Source organism: Astyanax mexicanus, chromosome 19 (genome assembly GCF_023375975.1).
Source record: "Astyanax mexicanus isolate ESR-SI-001 chromosome 19, AstMex3_surface, whole genome shotgun sequence".
NCBI classification, from domain to species: Eukaryota; Metazoa; Chordata; class Actinopteri; order Characiformes; family Acestrorhamphidae; genus Astyanax; species Astyanax mexicanus.
The window spans coordinates 622,988-642,579 of NC_064426.1; the positions used below are offsets into that span (position 1 = coordinate 622,988).

The following is a 19,592-nucleotide window of genomic DNA, read 5'->3' on the forward strand; positions in this document are numbered from 1 at the left end:
TTGTTGTAAAAAGCGCTATATAAATAAAATTGAATTGAATTGAATAATAAGAAATAATGCACAACATTTCCACCAACAACAGCAGGAAAATAGCATGTATATGTTCACTGCTTTATCTGAATGCAGACATGTTAAAACAGTTATAGAACTGAACTTAAAGCCACAAAAAGTGTTATCATCTGCTATTTGTTTACTGTTTCTGTTCTTCCTCTTCCTTTCTCTTCTTTCTTTTCTGGCTTCATCATTGCTGAAGGTTCATATTTTGGAGGCTGCAGGAATGACCAACCTGGCTGGTTACTGTCAGGAGCTACTGGGAGGAGCTTCATTGAGGATTCTGAGAACAGTGTCGCTGCACTTTCCTGCATTGGCCATCACAAAATTTAATACTAACTTCTAACTTCTCCCTAATCCTGCCTCTAACTCCAACTCTAAATTTACTCTAATCTTATTCTACCTCTAACTCTACCTCCAACTCTAACTTCACCCTAATCCTGCCTCCAACTCCAACTCCAACTCTAACTCTAACTCCAACTCTAACTTCACCCTAATCCTGCCTCTAACTCCAACTCCAACTCTAACTCTAACTCCAACTTTAACTCCAATTCCAACTTTAACTCCAATTCCAACTCCAACTCCAACTCTAACTTCACCCTAATCCTGCCTCTAACTCTAACTCCAACTCCAACTCCAACTTTAACTCCAACTCCAACTTTAACTCCAATTCCAACTCCAACTCCAACTTTAACTCCAACTCCAACTCCAACTCCAACTCCAACTCTAACTCTGACTCTGACTCCGACTCCAACTCCGACTCACTCCGACTCCGACTCCGACTCCGACTCCAACTCACTCCGACTCCAACTCCAACTCCAACTCTAACTCTAACTCTAACTCTAACTTCACCCTAATCCTGCCTCCAACTCCAACTCCAACTCTGACTCTGACTCTGACTCCGACTCACTCCAACTCCAACTCTAACTCTAACTCTGACTCTGACTCCGACTCACTCCAACTCCAACTCCGACTCACTCCAACTCTAACTCCGACTCCAACTCCGACTCACTCCAACTCCAACTCTAACTCTAACTCTAACTCCAACTCCACCTTCACCCTAATCCTGCCTCTAACTCTACCTCCAACTCTAACTTCAGTTCTGGTTCTCTTTCATTTTCTGTGAGAACATGAAAAGGAAGCCGCTAGAAAGAGAGCAGGACTGAACTCAAATGAACTCTAAGGTTGGGTTCTGCAGCTGTGCCTCTAAGTCTCTGGCAGATTCTTGTCTTGATCTTGGCAGGAAGTCCAGGTCCCCTCTGAGACCTCCAGCAGCAGTAATGTCTCAAACACAGCGCTGTGGGCCAATAACATCATGAGACTGACCTTTCTTTCTCACAGGAGGAGGGACTAAAACCTGCCTTCAGCAATGAGCTGGAATTCTTTCTAAAACCCAAATAGCTGAACAGACCAGAGAACGGCCCTGAAGGACCTGAACTGAAAAACCTGTGAAGAGAAGCTTTTGTTTCTGGTGAAAACAGAGCAGGAGTGTTCAGGAATTAACATTTTAATGTCAACAGTTTAATATTTTCATAAAGGAAAAAGCAATAAAAATAATATACATTTCATTCTTGTATATTTTTTTTGTTTAGGGCAAAACATCTATCAGTATTCTTTATTCTTTGAAGATCCCGTTTTTTAAAAATGTACATCTCGCTCAAATGTTTAAGATGCTTCCACATGTGATAAAACCAGAACACTAACCCCAAATACAATAACAGGGATGGGAACTAGTAAGTAAATTGCAAATAACAAGTATGTCTCAAGTTCAGATTCAAATCCAGTCAAGTTTTGAGTCAAATCCCCAAGTCAAGCCCTGATTTAAGTCTTAACTCAGGTCTTGAGTCAAATCCCAAGTCAAATCCTGATTCAAGTCCCAAGTCGAATCCAAAGTCAAGTCTTGAGTTAAGTCCCAAGTTAAATCCCAAGTCAAGTTATGAGTCATGTTCTAGTTCAAGTCCCAACTCAAACTCTATAGGTCAAATCCCAAGTTCCAAATCAAGTCTTGATTTAAGTCCCAAGTCAAGAGTCAAATCCTAAATCAAGTCTTTAGCCAAGTCCCAAATCTAGTCTGATTCAAGTTCCAGGTCAAATTCCAAGTAAATTCCAATTCAAGTCCCGAGTCAAGTCTTAAGTCAAATCCCAAATCAAGTCTGATTCAAATCCCAAGTTAAGTAATCTCTTTATGATTAGTAGTATATTAAACTAACATTAATCATAAATACTTGTTTGTTTTTATTAAAACTAAATATAATCTGGCTACATATTAGATTAGATCAATTACATGCTATTGGTAGGATGTATTTTTATTATTACATAAATTAAATGATACTGCAATACCCTGTTTTCTTGTGTATAAAACAGCGCAGGCTGTGGTGTAATGTGGAGAAGATGGGCGTAGCTGAAAGACGGATGGGGTTGTTTTAGCTGAGCTCATTTACTGTAAATAGTTTGGGTTGTTTTCAGTCATGCAGGAAGTTCTGACTCTAATTCTGGAGAGGAAACTGAAACTCTTAAAGATCATCAAAGGAATTAGAGGATGATACAATTCAGAAATACACTGTTTTCCCAACACATTCCCATACACATTTCCCAACCCGACAGATCCGTCAGGCTCTGAATGATTGAACCGCTTCCTGTAACTCAGGCCTCATTAGCGGAAACATGGAGGAGTACCAGAGGCTGCGTCATACGGAGGCGGAAAGCAGTAAAATAGGCAAAGCAGCGCTTCGGGTTCCAGCAGAGTGACTCCAGGAGGGAGGGCAGGGTTTTATATTGTAAAAAAATAATTTACATTTTGCACATTTGAATTCCTGCACATTAAATTCTGTAGTTTAAAGTTTAAAAATTCAGCTTAGTAATATTGTTTAAGCAGACTGTCATTCCAAGCATTTCACTCCGGAACTCATGAACTAACCCAGCTGGCATTTCAACATTAAATAAATGTTGAATCATCGTAGATGTTCTGCTAGAATCAACATTGATATAGCAAAGTTGTTTCAACATCATACATTCAACCTTTAATAAACCACTGTTTCATTCCTCCATCCAACTGTTTTTAGGAATTATATGGTGATGAAAAGTCTGATTCAAAAGGCAGAAGGTTGAGAACGTTATATTGATTCAACGTTAAAATTTCAACGTTTGCACAATCATTGAACATTGAAGGTTCATTCAATGTTGTTTTAATGTTGAAACAACAACATACATGACTTTAGTCATATTTCAACCACATTTCATTGTTGAAGGTTGGCTGTTTGCCCTGGGTTTTATAATAATAATATACATATAATATATATAATGTTATATATGTATATATGTATAATATGCCCGTCAAGCAAGAAAGTGGTGCAAGGTGCCTAGCGTAGCCGCGGTCAGATGTACTAAATGTGAATCGAATGTGAGAAAGTGCGTTTCCCCGCGGCACTTTCATTTCAGGCGTACGTATATTTCTAATGTGTTTTTTCATTTGACGACATTAAAGATGATGCATTAAAATTACAACTAAGATATAATTTACGTCTTCTACGTAATTTAATAATTACCCATGTTTAAAATTAATTATTCTAAGATGCATGATAAATGTTTTTATTTAAATGCTTTAATTGAGTTGCTTATTACCGAGAAGCCGCCCGTCACTCAATCAGCTTATAATCTTAACCCAACTCAACCATGCTCTGAAAATCTGAAACGGTTTATAAGCCAGTCGTCATCAAGGGCCAAAAAAAAACATTTTAATCATGTGTATATAATCTAGGCTGAGTAGAAACACGTTGAATTATTATTTCAGTAATCCAGTAATTGTCTGATTAATTTAAATAATTTTATTTTACAATGGCATATTACTACAATGTGTGTGTAAGGGATTTCCTTATAGTTGTAATTTCAATGCATCGCCTCTAAATATCGATAAATGACAGAAACACTATTGAAATTGAGTGCAGCTGAAACGATGATTAACAACAAACAATAACCAGCCTCTCTTTCCTGAACTTTAATTTGACTAAATTTAACTTTATATGAGTATATTTGACCAAGAATGAGACGAAATCTCACCAAACTCATACAGGTATTTTTAGTGAACTTGGTTAATAGTGAATTTCTAGATGGAACTGGAAATGGAGCAGTAATTTACTCTGAATCACTCAATATAAATTATAAAATATATTGTGTCACATAAAGCCATAATAATTCTGCCATCTGCTGTTCAGCTTATCACACTGCACAGCCATTACATTAAAACCACCGGCACAGCAAGTGATGCTTCGCTTGCACTAATCTGGCATAACATTATGACCACTTCCTTATTTCTACATGTATTTTTGCATTTTTGAGTTTTACCCTAAACATTAAGGGTTTTTTTGTTGTTGGAATATACAGCTTCAGTTTCTGAATCAGTTTCTCTGATTTTGCTATTTATAGGTTTATGTTTGAGTAAAATGAACATTGTTGTTTTATTCTATAAACTACAGACAACATTTCTCCCAAATTCCAAATAAAAATATTCTCATTTAGAGCATTTATTTACAGAAAATGAGAAATGACTGAAATAACAAAAAAAAAATGCAAAGAAAACAAGTTCATATTCATAAGGTTCAGAAGTCAATATTTGGTGGAATAATCCTGTTTTTTAATCACAGTTTTTTTTTCTGTGTTTCATCATGTTCTCCTCCACCAGTCTTACACACTGCTTTTGGATAACTTTATGCTGCTTTACTCCTGGTGTAAAAATTCAAGCAGTTCAGTTTGGTGGTTTGATGGTTTGTGATCATCCATCTTCCTCTTGATTATATTCCAGAGGTTTTTAATTCGGTAAAATCAAAGAAACTCATCATTTTTAGGTGCTCTCTCTTTCTTTTTTCTAGTTTCCTGCATTGGGTGCTGTTGTTACAGCCACAGGAAGTCTGAGCATCCTTTAGCCTCTGTAATAACTACACAATGTACATTTCCTTCTTCCCCTCCTTTAGTCCTCTATCCCATTATTTCCCTTTGACCTCCTTTAGGCCCTGTCAAAAATGTATTTTTACTTTTAGTTTTGTACTTGACTATTGTAAGCGTCTGCCAAATGTAATGTAATGTAATGTAATGTAATGTAACAAAATACTTGTACTTTTACTTTTAGTATTTTTTTTTTTAAAACTACTTGCAATATTTAAATACGAAAAAATATTGAATACTTTAGAATCATACCTAAGTATTTCTACTCAAGTTACTTTTTTGACAGGGTACTTTTGCTGTAGTCTGGATCTCTAGTAAACTCTAGTATGTCTGAGAGTGAGTGAACACAGGCTGCACACTCTGCGTATTCAGTATATCTATTCTCGTTTGGCACAGTTCTGTTATTATATGTAAATGTGTGATGTTTGTGGAGATGTTTCTGGGTCACAGGCGGTAGAGGGGAACACTGTGGGCTCCACCCAAACCTCCATCTGCTGCACCTGCACAGTATAGCTCATTACCACACACAGCATCTACACATCTACACTTTACTACAGACAATATACAGACTCTTATAACAGAAGCGCTGAATTCAATCAGTACGTTTTAGTTGTACCCAAAAAAATAATGATAAAATAATGAAAAGACAAATTTAACTTTAAAAATATTTTTTATTACAAATTTACTCTTTCAATACTTCCCATTTATTGACAGAAATCAATAAGCTCTGTTCTGGATTAATAGGCTTTCACTTCCTTTCCAAACACAGAGTTTTAATATTACTGTATATGTTAAATATATTCAGTATTACTGTCTGTGGGTTACTGACCATAATAAAACAGAAACAGCAGCAACTGTAGGAGAAATGAACTCATTCTGGGTGTGGGTTTGGTGTGAAATTGAGCTTCACTCTTTACATCCCGTAGCGTTAGCTAATCTCTGCCCAGAAATTTACCTACGCTACGGGATGTAAACAGTGTTTTTTAATAAGCTTCTTCTGCACTTTTTAAGTTATTAATGCCTCGTTTTAAATGTCAGGGCTCTCTGGATTCTACCAATGAGATGTGGAGCTGTGATTCTGGATAATGGTGTAAAAAGCGATTTATTCTGGACATAAAGCACAAAATTACTGGATCCCAGAAAGCTGTGGGAAAGTGGAGGTGGGCTATTCAAAGTACTAACAAAGATCAGTACTCTTTATCATGTTTTACTACACCAAAAATCAATTTTACACCAGAGTTCTCCTTTAAATAATGAAGATATTTTGGATAGATTATTTGGAGCAATTTTCTTTTAAAGTCCAGTGTAGATGATGTAGAATTTCTCCATCAGAAGAAAAAGCCTGTAAGATAAAGCCTGGTGGGATGTTTGATGTTGTTTGTGGATGTGCTGGATGGAAAAGTGTGCTACAGTACAGTAGGTTTGGCATGAGTGGATCAGATACAGCAGTGCTGCTGGAGTTTTTAAACATCTCACGGTCACCGCTGAGATGAGAATAGTGCACTATGAGAGATATTTTATACACTGTTCTGATGAAGGATAAGAAGATGATGAAGACTTTGAGCTGTAGGTAGGAGTGTGTGATACAGTGTTTAAGAACTCCAGCAGCACTGCTGTAGTATCAGATCTTACAGTTACAGTTAGTCCGTGTTCTCCGTAACTTTGCACTGAGTGAACAGTAAACTGCACTTGGGCAGCAGGGTCCCCAGCGATCGGCGGAGGTTCGGCACCGGGTCGTTTTCGCTCGGCTCCTCCCTCTCTCGCTCCCCCTCCTCCTTCTCTCCTCCGCCCTCCGCCTCTCCTCCACCCCTGCCCTCCGTCACAAACTCCACCTGCCAGAACTCCAGCCGGTGCAGCTCCTTCAGCGTCCGGCAGCTGCGCAGCACCATCATCTCCGTCAGCCTGCAGTTGCGCAGCCGCAGCCAGCGCAGGTCTGGCAGGCGGCTCAGGCACAGCAGACCGGGGCTCACCTCCCGCCCGCCCAGCCCCAAACCCTCCAGCCCCGCCCAGCCCTCCCCCAGCCCCAGCGCCGCCATCTGCTGCCGGTTCCCCGTGTCCATCTCCAGGTGGCGGAGACGGGCGAGGGCCTGGGGGCCGGGGGGGGCGCACGCCCGCAGTCCCGCCGCCGTCACCCGGATCAGCTCCCGCAGCTCCAGCCGGCTCAGCCGCGCCCACGAGCTCAGGCTCTGCAGGTGCTGGTTGGTGAAGGACGGGACGTTGTCCAAAACCAGCGTCTCGATGCTGATGCCCGAGAAGGAGGGAGACTTCGGAGGCTTGCTGTGGATTTTGGACGCGGCCGGCTTGGGGCCGTCCAGCTCTGGTGAACCAGGGGGATTCTGGGTAAAGAAACCGGGAGGGACCTCGCAGCTACGAAGCTCAAGCACCTGTAATAAACACACACAATGCTTTATCCATCCGCTGTGAATTATATAGTGGCCACTATGTTTTATTCATGATCCAGAACTAATTATTTAGATCTACTATTACTTATCCTGTACCTACTATGATTTTTGTTGTATCCACTATGAATTAATCAATATCTACTATAAATGATCAATTATCAACAATGAATTATACATGCTCCCGTATAAATTATGCATCATCCAATATGAATTGTACTGTATCCACTATGAACTATACATGATTCAGTTTGAATTATACAGGATCCACTATGAATTATTCAATATCTACTATAAATGATTTACTATAGACTATGAACTATACAGGAACCACTGTGATTCATTCAATATCTACTATGAGTTATACTGGATCCACTATGAATTATTCAATACCAAATATGAATTATTCCATATCCATTCAAATTCTTTAATATCCACTATGAATTATTTACTACCCACTATTAATTATTCATGATTCCCCCATATGAGTTATACAGGATCCACTTCATATTATTTAGTATCCATCATGAATAATTATTAAATATATGCTTAAGCATCTAGTAGAACAAAGCAAAATAGATAAACACTTTATTGGACGGTTCGGACTTCATTCACATTCACTTACAGGAAGTTGATTCGGGTAATCATCATCATTAAACAGTAGAAGAAGTAAAGGAAGAGGTGTTGTGCTGAAATCCGTCTCTCAGCAGTATACAAACCTGTGCCCGAAGAATAGAGACGCATTCTGGCAGAGAGACACGATTCAGCACAACACCTGGTGAAAAGCGAAAGATTAATATTAAATATATCCTAAACACTGTGACGGGTGTGAACTGAATCATGGGAAATGTAGGACTATGCGCTGCGCTGAGCTGCAGGTGTGGTGGGTGAGGTGAGCGGTTTACCTGTAAGGTGTGCGGGAGGAGGGAGCAGCTGCGCAGGCCGCGCAGGTCGGTGTGCAGCAGGGTGAGCCGGCACAGCCGAGGGCATTTAGAGGAGAGAGTCTGCAGCCAGGGCTCGGACAGGAACGCCCCGGCCCGCGCAGACAGCAGCAGCCCACGCAGACGCAGGTACCGCAGCCCACGCCCCAGGTACTGCCGTAACAACACCCACAGCACACGCGACGTCATCTAATAACACACACACTTAACCAGTCATGCTTAAAATTTGTAAATAAAAAATAATAATAATAATACTAATAACAATAATAATTTTTGGGGTCATTTCCTATAGCATAGTTGAACCCTCACAGGTTTATCTATGCTATAGGTAAGGATGGTGCAAATCAATCAATAAATAAATAACAGTGCCCCCCTGGTGACGTCCAACCATCTGAGTCTTACCACTATTAGAGGCACCATTGCTGCTGCTGCAGCTCAGCCAATCAGCTCTCCCTTCTGCCCCACCCCTAAACCCATACATCACCTAGTGCCTCTTCCAAACTACCCCTCCCATTTTTTCGTGCATTCGGTCTGCAGTCTGAAATTGAAACTATCAGAGTAAGTAAAGAACAGAATACATTAAAACAAGTATAAAACAGAATAGAATAGAATAGTGAAGCTCTTACTCCTTTCCATGTTGAAAGATCTACATTACGCCACAGTCTCTGGTCCTTCACCAGCTGCCTCCAGCGCTTACACACCCTGCGTATGAGCATAATAAAGATCCTGTTAATAAATGTCTAAAGGTTTTTTCAAAGTCAGAAGTTTGGAAACACCTTTGAATTCTCCTGGAATTCAGGCTTTCAGTTAACAGCTGTGCTGAACCCATCAAGAGTTAATTACTTGAATTTCTTGTCTCTTAATGTGTTTGAGAGCATCAGTTAAAGTAAAGTAGTGAAGAGGTAGAGTTACAGGTATACAGTGAATAGTGAATGTTTGAGTAATGTTCTAATCCAGATTATGAGAAGAAACAACTACTCAACTAAATAAAGAAAATAAAAATTTCAAGAATTTTGAGAGCATCCTTAAGTGAAATCACAGCAAAGAATATCAAAAACTTTATAATGATGGAACTGGCACTCATCAAGACCATCCCATGAAAGGAAGAGCGAGAGTTTCCTCTGTTGTACAGGATAAATTTATCAGAGTTACCAGCCTCAGAAACCACAAGTTAACAAACAGCTCCATAGACACAGCAACACAGATCTTTATAGGCTAAACTGTTCTCTAACCATCAGCAGATACACAGCTTACCATTAGACAGAGTACACACATTAAATAAACATTAAATATAAGATTAAATATAATATTAAATAGGTAAGAGACAGTACAGCTGCTCTGTTAGAAATGTAAACACAGCACAGTGATGTACAGCAGCCCATTCACTCCCTGTAATAATACATGGTGTACAGTGTAAAGCAGTGTACAGGTGAGTGTACAGGTAAGTACAGGTGAGGGTATATTACCTGGCGGACCGGAGAAGCTCTCTGATACTTAAATAAGATAAAATCTCTATTAAAATATTCTCTGGAAAACAATCCATCCTTCCACACGCTCACAAGCCGGAACCGCTCACAACTCATATACCACATAAAAGTCCCCGTATCGCTGCAAAATCAGATCATAATTCAGCTTTTTATAATTACTATTATAACAGGAAAAAATAACAGAGCCGAATAGTATAATTATACATTGGCGAAAAACACGTCATTGTTATATTTATTTGTTTAAAACAGACTTTTATTTTTTTATCTTCTCATTCTTCAGTAAAACTGAAGGCAGACTCCACACAGCGATTTATTCCGCCCCCTACTGGGCATGCAAATAAAGTCAAAGTCAAAGTGTTTTTTATTGTAATTTCAGCTATATACAGAGTACACAGTGAAACGAAACAACGTTCCTCCAAGGACCATGGTGCACATAAACACAGTGTAGACAGAACAATAGTGCAACAGTACAAAAAGTGCAGACAGACAATACAACACAATACAGACAAAGAATAATAAATAACAAGACAGTGTGCAAATTATGCAGTGTGCAAAAAGTGTGCAAAAAAGACCAGTGAGGTAGTAATTACTCTATTACACAGTGTGCAATAGAGTCCAGTGAGGTAGTAGGGTTTTTAGTGCTTTCCATTTTCTGGGGTAAGTGGGGTAAGAGTGTGTGCGCATGTACAGAAAAACCATCAGTTCAGTCTCTGCAGTTGAGGAGTCTGATGGCTTGGGGGTAGAAGCTGTTGCAGAATCTGGTCGTGCTGGACCGGATGCTGCGGTACCTTCTTCCCGAAGGCAGGAGGGAGAACAGTTCGTGTGAGGGATGAGTGGGGTCATTCACAATGCTGATTACTTTGTGGATGCTGCGGGTGGTGTAAATGTCCGTGATGGAGGGGAGAGAGACGCCGATAGAAATACATAGAAAAAAGAAAACAAATATACTTACATATATTTTTTAATAAAAACAATACAGTAATACACAGTAAAGGAAACTAACTCAGAAACAACACGTTTTTTTCAAATGTTCTAATATTTTATTAAATTAAACTGTTGTTTTACTATTGAATCCAGTTCCCGACACCTAAATAAGTTTTTTTTCTTAAAAAATAAATTGCTTTCATTATTTTCCAAAATTATTTAACTATTTCTGAGATACTGAGTTGTTTTTTTGGAGTATTTTAGTGTTTCAAAAAATAGAGATTTATAAATAATGACGTGAAAATATTGAAATTTACTTAATAATTAAAGTTAATTAAAATACAGAGTCGGGAATAAAAATCAATAGTATGGTAGTATAGTATCAATAGTATGAAAATAATTCGCTGCTGATCTTTTTGGGCTTATACAGTATTACAGTAAATATTTGGAGTTTTGTTTGCACGCAGCGCAGATCTACAAACATGAGGCCTCCACCTAAAGATGATTTGTAGATCTGCGGTCTGCGCGCGGGTCTCTGCTGCCCCCTGCAGGCGCGGTATTGTTACTGTGTGAGTGTGTTCTGTCGGGTCGGACTGCGCGGCCGGAGATTTTACATCTTTCCTGAAATTACCGCTGTAAATCATGGCTGGGATTAAAGGTGAGAAACTGAGCGGATTATTACTGTTTATCTGCAGTTTAAAGTGCAGTGAATTAGCGCTTTATTTATTTAGTTGTAGCTGCTGCAGCGCTGCGGCCGCTTTATTCCTGGAGCTAACGGTATCTGTGGGTTAGCACTGCGGGCTAACGGGCTCCGGGGCTCAGTTCTGCTGGATTTATAGCTCTTTTAGACAACAAATCACCTTAATTAACATGTATTTATCATTAATGATTAGATATAACTATTATTATACAACATTGAAGCTCAGGGTTTGATTATACACAGAAATATTTGACTTCAGTTAGCTCTATTATTTCCGGTCCACCTTAAATAGTGCAGCGCTTTGTATTAGAACAGTTCGGGCGTCACTGTGTGACCACAGCAGCTTTTAAGGTGGAACTGCAGAGTTAGCATTCTCGCGCAACTTTAGCCTCGTCATGAGGACAAAACAAAATAATGTTAATGAACATGTATTGTGTTTAACAATAATGAGTTTATTAAGTTTAATTATTATTATATGACGCTGCAGCTCGCGGTTAGATTATAACGCTACACAATAATATGCAGCTTGAGTTGTTGCGCTGTACTCTCAGTATTATTACCGGTCCACCTTAAATAGTGCAGCGCTTTGTATTGTGGACAGCTCGAGTTTACAGTGCATATACTGGTGTTTTAAGGTGGAACTGGGGAATTAGGATACTGAGCCAACTTTAGCTTCGTCATGACTGCAGTGCGGTGCTGCTTTGTTGTTATTAGTACTTTTAGATGAATATTAATAATATTTAAATATATTACTGTAGTAATGTGTAATAAATAGCACTTAAAGCTTTAAATAAAGCAGATAATGTAGAAACATAGAGCAACTGTGTGAGCTGATGCAGTAAACATGTTTAAAATGCTATTAATCAATCATTAATTACCTAATTATTTAATGAATAGATTAATATATATTAAATACATTGGTGATTTAGTGCATGTAACATCATTTACTTGTTTTATTGTAAAATTTAGTTTAAATTCGTGTATTTTACAGTGTATTTATTTAGTCTGCCTCCTTCCCTGTAGTCCCAGTGGGGGCAGATCATATGACCGATCATATGAGAGAATTCTCAGTAAGCTTTGGGTGCAGAAAGTCATATTATGGGTTGTATGATACTGAAATAATGTGATGTGTGATGATAACACTGCTCAGAATCCAGATATATAGATAATAAACGTGATAAATTAAGAATTTAAGGTAGTTTAAGCCTCTCAAAAAATCTCATTTGATTTGGTTGCACACATTTTCTTCAGGATAAAAGCTTTATAACATCAAGTATTTAATAAAAATCAAATATACAGATGTGATTTTTATCACAGTGGATTCTGGAAGTCTGGCACGTTTCTGCCTTCTGTGTTAATGTGAATGGGTGTTTAAACTCATAAATCATAAATCAGCTCTTTTAAATGTCCTCTTTTTTTTAGTGCTGTGCGATATGAGGTTAAATATCGTGGGGATGATAGAAAAGTGTCTATCCCTATAATTTCTACAGTAATTTCATCAATTTATTTATGCAAATATATAAAGAACTGTTCCAAGTTCTACCACAGTCCTCAGTTTTCCAACCAGAACATCAAACAACATCTGTGGGTAGACCTCAGAAAAAAAGAGAGCAGCAATACAATGCAAAACTTTACAAAACTTTACAAAATAAGAAAACTTTGCAATTGTTTTTTTTTTGTTTTGTTTTTTAAGTTATACAGACCCTCCTCTAAACTGGCTGAGATCCTGCGCCTTCTCTCTCTCTCGTTCTCTACCCTTCTCTCTCTCTCTCTCTCTCTCTCTGTGTCTCTCTCTCCTGTACCTATAGCTGAAGGCTCTGATTAGCTGGATTAGTTGTGTTAGATTAAGGTTAGAAGTTATTTCTGTACAGAAAAGTTTTCCAGGTACAGAAGATCTGCAGTACTGATAAAATCCATTTGTGTATTTATTTAAAATTAGCACTGATAGCAGTTAATAAAGCAATAATAAAAACCAGCGTCGTCTGAAACTAAAAACACACAAAATAAAACTTTCAGCCAAGGCTCAGTACAAAATACACAAGACATTTTAAAAGTTTGCTTGCAAAGGGTGATCTGAACCAAATATGTGGAAACCATACATTTACCTCAGCAGTGCTATTCTAATCATACATTTACCTCAGCAGTGCTATTCTAATCATACATTTACCTCAGCAGTGCTATTCTAATCATACATTTTCCTCAGATTTGGGAAACTTTGACCAGCCATGTGAACATAACCTAACAGTCATTGTTTCTTCTCTTCTCTGTTTCTCCAGCACTGATCGGCCTTTCTTTCGGTGGAGCCATCGGCCTGATGTTCCTGATGCTCGGCTGTGCTCTGCCCGTCTATAAGTGAGTGATTTATAAGAACGTAAACTTTACAGAACTTTATATAAAGCCAGTCTACTTCCAGTAAAAAGTTTATTTCAAGATTATTGCACTTCTCGCAAGGCACAAATCAGTAGTACAAAAATCGACCATCTCTCTCTCTCTCTCTGTCTCTCTCTCTCTGTAGTGAGTACTGGCCTCTCTTCCTGCTGTTTTTCTACATCCTGTCTCCGATCCCGTACTGTATCTCTCGGCGGGTTGTGGACGACACCGACTCGGCCAGTAACGCCTGTAAGGAACTGGCTATATTCCTGACCACGGGCATCGTGGTGTCCGCCTTCGGCCTGCCCATCATATTCGCTCGTGCCAGTGTGGTAAATACTTCTATTCATACAGTTATATAAAAAAAAATCTATATTTTATTCTTATATTTCTGCTGGATGAGGATTCAGGTTTTTTTATTAGACTGCCTAACAAACTATGTTTTTTCATTTCATTTTTTTAATAATTTGAATGTCATTGTTGAAGATTATGAAGCTTACAGGCAACGAAAACTCAGAAATCAGTGTCTCAGAAAATTAGAATATTATATAAGACCAAATGGTACTTTTAGCAGTGTGGGCAGTGTGCCAAGTCCTGCTGGAAAATGAAATCCGCATCTTCATAAAAGTTGTTTTCAGCAGAGGGAAGCATGAAGTACTGTAAGATTTTGAGGGAAAACAAAACTGCACTGACTTTAGACTTGATAATAAAACACAGTGGATCAACACCAGCAGATGACAGACATGACTCTCCAAACCATCACTGATCATCAGTACATTTTACATTTCATTTAAAGTAAATCAAGGGAGCAGAGTCTGGAGGAAGAGTGGAGAGACACACAGTCCAAACTGCTCGAGGTCTAGTGTGAAGTTTCCACCAATCAGTGATGGTTTATGGTAGTGTGGATTTCATTTTCCAGCAGGATTTGGCACACTGCCCACACTGCCAAAAATACCAATTGGTCTTATATAATATTCAAATTTTCTAAGACACTGATTTTTGGGTTTTCATTATATATAACACTTTTTCATTAATTTGGACAGAAATGAATATATATTTTGGAAATCTTTTGGAAGTTAAATCCCAGTTTGCATTGTTGTGCTGTGTATTCTGTGTTTATTCTGCGCGGCCTGTCCTTCCCCCTCGGCTCACAGATGGACGGGGAGTGCAGCTCCATCTGTTGACTCAATAATTCATACAGAGTTTATACGGTCATGAAAAACTTGAAAAAGTTATGGAATTTAAAAATAGCAATAATTTCCAGGCCTGAATAAGTTTTGTAAAAAGTCATGGAAGTTTATATTGGTTTTAAGGCATTTTTTAGGCTGTAATGGTTGTAATGTCTCTTTCTCTCTTTCTTTGGGAAGCAGGTTTAGTAACCCCAGGCAGCATGTCCCCTGGCAGCCAGATATCTGCCAAATTACATTATTTAAAAACTGATTTAAAGTTTTAAGCTTAAGATTTTATCATGTTCTTGGATGAAAGTATGAAGCACTGGTTTACAGGTTAAACATAGAATAGAAATGCCTAGCAGTTTATGGAATCAGCTCAGAGTTAATTCAGTTATAACACAATAGAGCTCTCAGGATTTGATACACATTTTATTATTGAAGATCTATCTATCTCATGAAAATTAGCAGCAAAGTCTTGGAAAAGTCATGGAAATGTATTGGTGAAAGTGTATGAACTCAGTTTATATCTTTGTGTGTGTGTGTGTAGATCGCGTGGGGGGCGTGTGCTCTGGTCCTGACGGGAAACATCGTGATCTTCGGGACGATCCTGGGCTTCTTCCTGGTCTTCGGGTCGAATGATGACTTCAGCTGGCAGCAGTGGTGAACCGGGAGCGACCGGGAGCCACGCCTGAACTGTTTTTACCACGATACACATTCTCATTATTATTATTATTATTATTATTATTATTATTATTCTGACTATTGTCGTTATTGCTGTCTTTATTATTTATTTAGCGGCCGCCCGTACAGAGTGACAGGAAGTCAGTGCAATAATGTGTTGCTGGGATCAGTCTGACCTCAGAAAGTTGTTCTGTTTTTCTTTTTAAATTTCTTTATTTCGTTCGTTTCTGTTCCTCAGTTTGTGCATAAGCTTCCCCTCATAGGCTGTTCCAGTGGCCAATCAGAGGCACGATCTGCTGAATGTACAGTGGCATTAAATATTAGCTTTTCTCAAACAGTACTCTGCTAACAGATACAGCTGTGTAAAAAAAAAAGAGAGATCACTTATTAAAAATGATAAGTTTCTTTGATTTTACCAAATTAAAAATCCCTGGAATATAATCAAGAGGAAGATGGATGATCACAAACCATCAAACCACCAAACTGAACTGCTTGAATTTTTACACCAGGAGTAAAGCAGCATAAAGTTATCCAAAAGCAGTGTGTAAGACTGGTGGAGGAGAACATGATGCCAAGATGCATGAAAACAAACTGTGATTAAAAACCAACCAGGGTTATTCCACCAAATATTGATTATTTCTGAACTCTTAAAACTTTATGAATATGAACTTGTTTTTTCTTTGCATTATTTGAGGTCTGAAAGTTCTGCATCTTTTTTGTTATTTCAGTCATTTCTCATTTTCTGTAAATAAATGCTCTAAATGAGAATATTTTTATTTGGAATTTGGGAGAAATGTTGTCTGTAGTTTATAGAATAAAACAACAATGTTCATTTTACTCAAACATAAACCTATAAATAGTAAAATCAGAGAAACTGATTCAGAAACTGAAGAGCTCTCTTAATTTTTTCCAGAGCTGTAAGAAGAATATATAGGATTTGATGGATTTGAAGGGAAGGTGAAAGAAATAAAGCATTAAAAAGAGCTTGTAGGTTAGTTAGTTATAATTTAATTTACTCATTTTCATTCCTTACGCAAGATATTCCATCTCTAAATCTTATTCGCTGTCTGAATTTAGCCTTTATAAGCCCTATTGGGACGGGATTAGTGTTCTGTATTAAATTTTATGACTAATTCACACATTCTGTTGAAATTCTACATGTTATTAGTGTGTAATAAACGTTTAATAAGTCACTAATGCAGCAAGAAGTGTTCAATATTCTAAAGTGAGTAAATACACATCACTAATTGGAGACTAAAAAGCACAAAATGAATGTTTTTAAATCAACCTCCAGTATTAGTGTGTAAAAATGCTGCTAATTACACAGTAATAACATGCAGAGTTAGGAGTTAGGTAATAGAGTTTATTTACACATTACAGACCCCTTATATAAAACAGAATAAAGCTTAGTAAGAAGTGAATTAAATATTGTATGAATCTCTTATTCAAGCTTTAATTGAGCAAAAGACGAAACTTTAATAATTTTCCTTTAAATAAATTGTTTAAACAAAATCCCAGTATAAATGAATGGGATGGGAGTAGCTACTTGATTTACGTACTGCATAGACAAGCATATCATCTACTACATAAAGTAATGATTATGTATCAGTTTAATTAATTAATTAATTAAATAATGAGATTAAAAGCAGCTACATATTTATTACATGTATTTAGGCTGTATTTTGCGCTGCACAATGCACAATAACTTACTGTATTTAAATCTGCATAAGCCCCGCCCCTTTAAGGTTTATCACAGGCTTGAACCTGTCAACCCCGGGATATATCTTCCCTGAGGTTATATTATATATTAAAACTAATCCCGTAACTATAGGGCTTTACTAGTGCACTGGAGATACAAGGCTAATGCGGGCTATTGTAATAAACCACAATGGAAGTTTAATATTAGTAATAATAGTAAAATAAATAAACTCATGCATGCTTAAATCATCAAACTCACCCTGAAATGATGTCTAATTATTATACAGAAAATTACATCACAGTTCAGTGATTCAGATCAAGATGATTATCTCTTTATCTCAAGTTACTTCTTTACAGTGGTGGTGAATGGAATGTTTTATTGGATGCTTTAAAGAACATCGGAAAAAATATATTTATTAAACAAAAAAAACTGTACAAAAAAAAAATACATTTTATATTTGAGATAAATAGCTATTTGTCTACTGCAGCGCACTGTAATTACACTTTGGGCGCTTGTGCGTTTCCACGGAGATCCACATTATAAAAACACAACAGCGAGTGGAAATGGAGGAGCTACTGAACTCCGCGATGATGTCGTGACCAAGAAAAAAAGCCTAAAAACTCACTGGTCCTCCTGTTTTTAATTGCAGTCCGGATGCAGGAGTTTTATCACTAATGAGTAGAAGAGTGAAATATTTTACACAGATGAACCCCTGAAAAAAACTAATCCCGTCCAGATAGAGATTTAGAGCTTCAGACATCTTTTAGAGCTTCCAGTCACCACCACGAATGTACAAATGTCTCATCTGACTGGATACCTATAATAATGTCTCTGACGCTAAATGTTTGGCTGTTAGCTTCCGTTGGTTGTTAGCGACATTAGCCTTGTAGCTTTAATGTGAAGCTAAAGGCTGTTTCAGCTGATTTCTGCGTTTGTTTTAAGGGTAGAAATGTGTAAATGTCTCTGGAAGAGGAAGATGATTTTCTTGAGTTTGTGAAGGACGAGTCTGGAGATGAGCTCTTCGCTCTCTTTTTAGATGCATTGTTTTTTTTGTTTTCCCAGTTTTTTCCTACTGCAGTATATTAGTTTTTTAGTTTTCTGTGTGGAACCTGAAGCAGAACCGCAGGAGGTCTCAGGAGGTTCTGCTGTGGGAGGAAAGGCACTGACGGTTTTCTGTTACACTTTCTTTTTTGTTTCTTTTTGTTTCTGTTTGTTTAGTTTTGATTATTTATTGGGTTCTCCAGCAGTGTAGCGCTCGGGCAGAGATGAGCACAACTGATTGTAAACTGATAATTTATTTGAGCGTATTTATCGTACAGACGTTCCGATGTATAGCGGCACACAGCAAGCTTGAAGTTCTAGATAACCCAGAGTCAGATTTTTTTCTATTCACCCAGCGGAAAGTCACATTAATCCAGTAACAGCTAGAACCTGGAGTGAAAACGCTCGTCGCTGTGTCGTATGAATGCGTCCGCTGACCCGCGCCGGTTCTCGGTTCTGTCCGGTTGGAGAACCGTCAGGTGTGTGAAGGAGGTACCGAATGATTCCACCCCTGAGCTTCATCAGCAGGACTAAGACTACTAAAAAATACTTGATTAACCCACAGCGCTTGTTTAACTAGAAGCTTTTTGTGTACACAGATTAGAACCGTGTATCTAGTACCGAACAAAACATGGTGGTCTTTTATTTGTTTTTGTTTTTTAAATAAATGACATTTTTTGAACAAATCACTGACTTCCCTTCTTCATTCTTTCCTGTAAGATTTTGTTTTTTCAAACTTTTAAAAATGGAATAAAAATGGTAGAATATCCAAAACACGCAACACTGAGTCCAGAACCCAACAGAACCACAGAGATCTTATACAGACTGTAGTACCAGTAGAATCACCACTGTACTCTTAAGCACTAAGTTCTATATATTACTGAATAAAGTTTACCACAACCAGTGAGTAGAATTAATCAAGCAAAGAACTGTTTAAACATTCGCATGATTCACTTGAGATGTTCTAAACAACTTTGATAAAGAACCGTCATAGGATAAATTGGGGAGGTGAGGATGAGGTGGAGAGTTTTGGATGAGTTGAAAAGTTGGGGATGAATTAAGGAATTGGGGAGGAGGTGGGGGTGAGTTGGGGAGTTAGTAATGAGGTGGGTAGTTGGGGATGAGTTGGATATTTGGGAATTATTGAGGAGTTGCGGTACAGGTGAAGATGAGTTGGAGAGTTGGGAAT

The 19,592-nt window shown here is 38.0% G+C and overlaps 2 protein-coding genes across 2 annotated transcripts; one reads left to right on the forward strand and one right to left on the reverse strand.

Moving 5' to 3' along the window:
* Nucleotides 1-5,640: 5,640 nt before the first annotated feature.
* On the reverse strand, nt 5,641-9,920 carry LOC103037247 (F-box/LRR-repeat protein 12). The gene is made up of 4 exons (XM_022662508.2): nt 9,796-9,920; nt 8,956-9,031; nt 8,294-8,518; nt 5,641-7,373 (listed from the first exon to the last, which is right to left on the reverse strand). The coding sequence occupies exons 1-4, from the start codon at nt 9,870-9,872 to the stop codon at nt 6,630-6,632; spliced, it is 1,122 nt and encodes a 373-aa protein (XP_022518229.2). The 5' UTR covers nt 9,873-9,920; the 3' UTR covers nt 5,641-6,629.
* A 1,373-nt stretch (nt 9,921-11,293) lies between these two features.
* Nucleotides 11,294-19,089, forward strand: leprotl1 (leptin receptor overlapping transcript like 1). Its single transcript, XM_022662503.2, has 4 exons — nt 11,294-11,398; nt 13,717-13,792; nt 13,956-14,142; nt 15,530-19,089. The coding sequence occupies exons 1-4, from the start codon at nt 11,383-11,385 to the stop codon at nt 15,644-15,646; spliced, it is 396 nt and encodes a 131-aa protein (XP_022518224.1). The 5' UTR covers nt 11,294-11,382; the 3' UTR covers nt 15,647-19,089.
* Nucleotides 19,090-19,592: the final 503 nt, after the last annotated feature.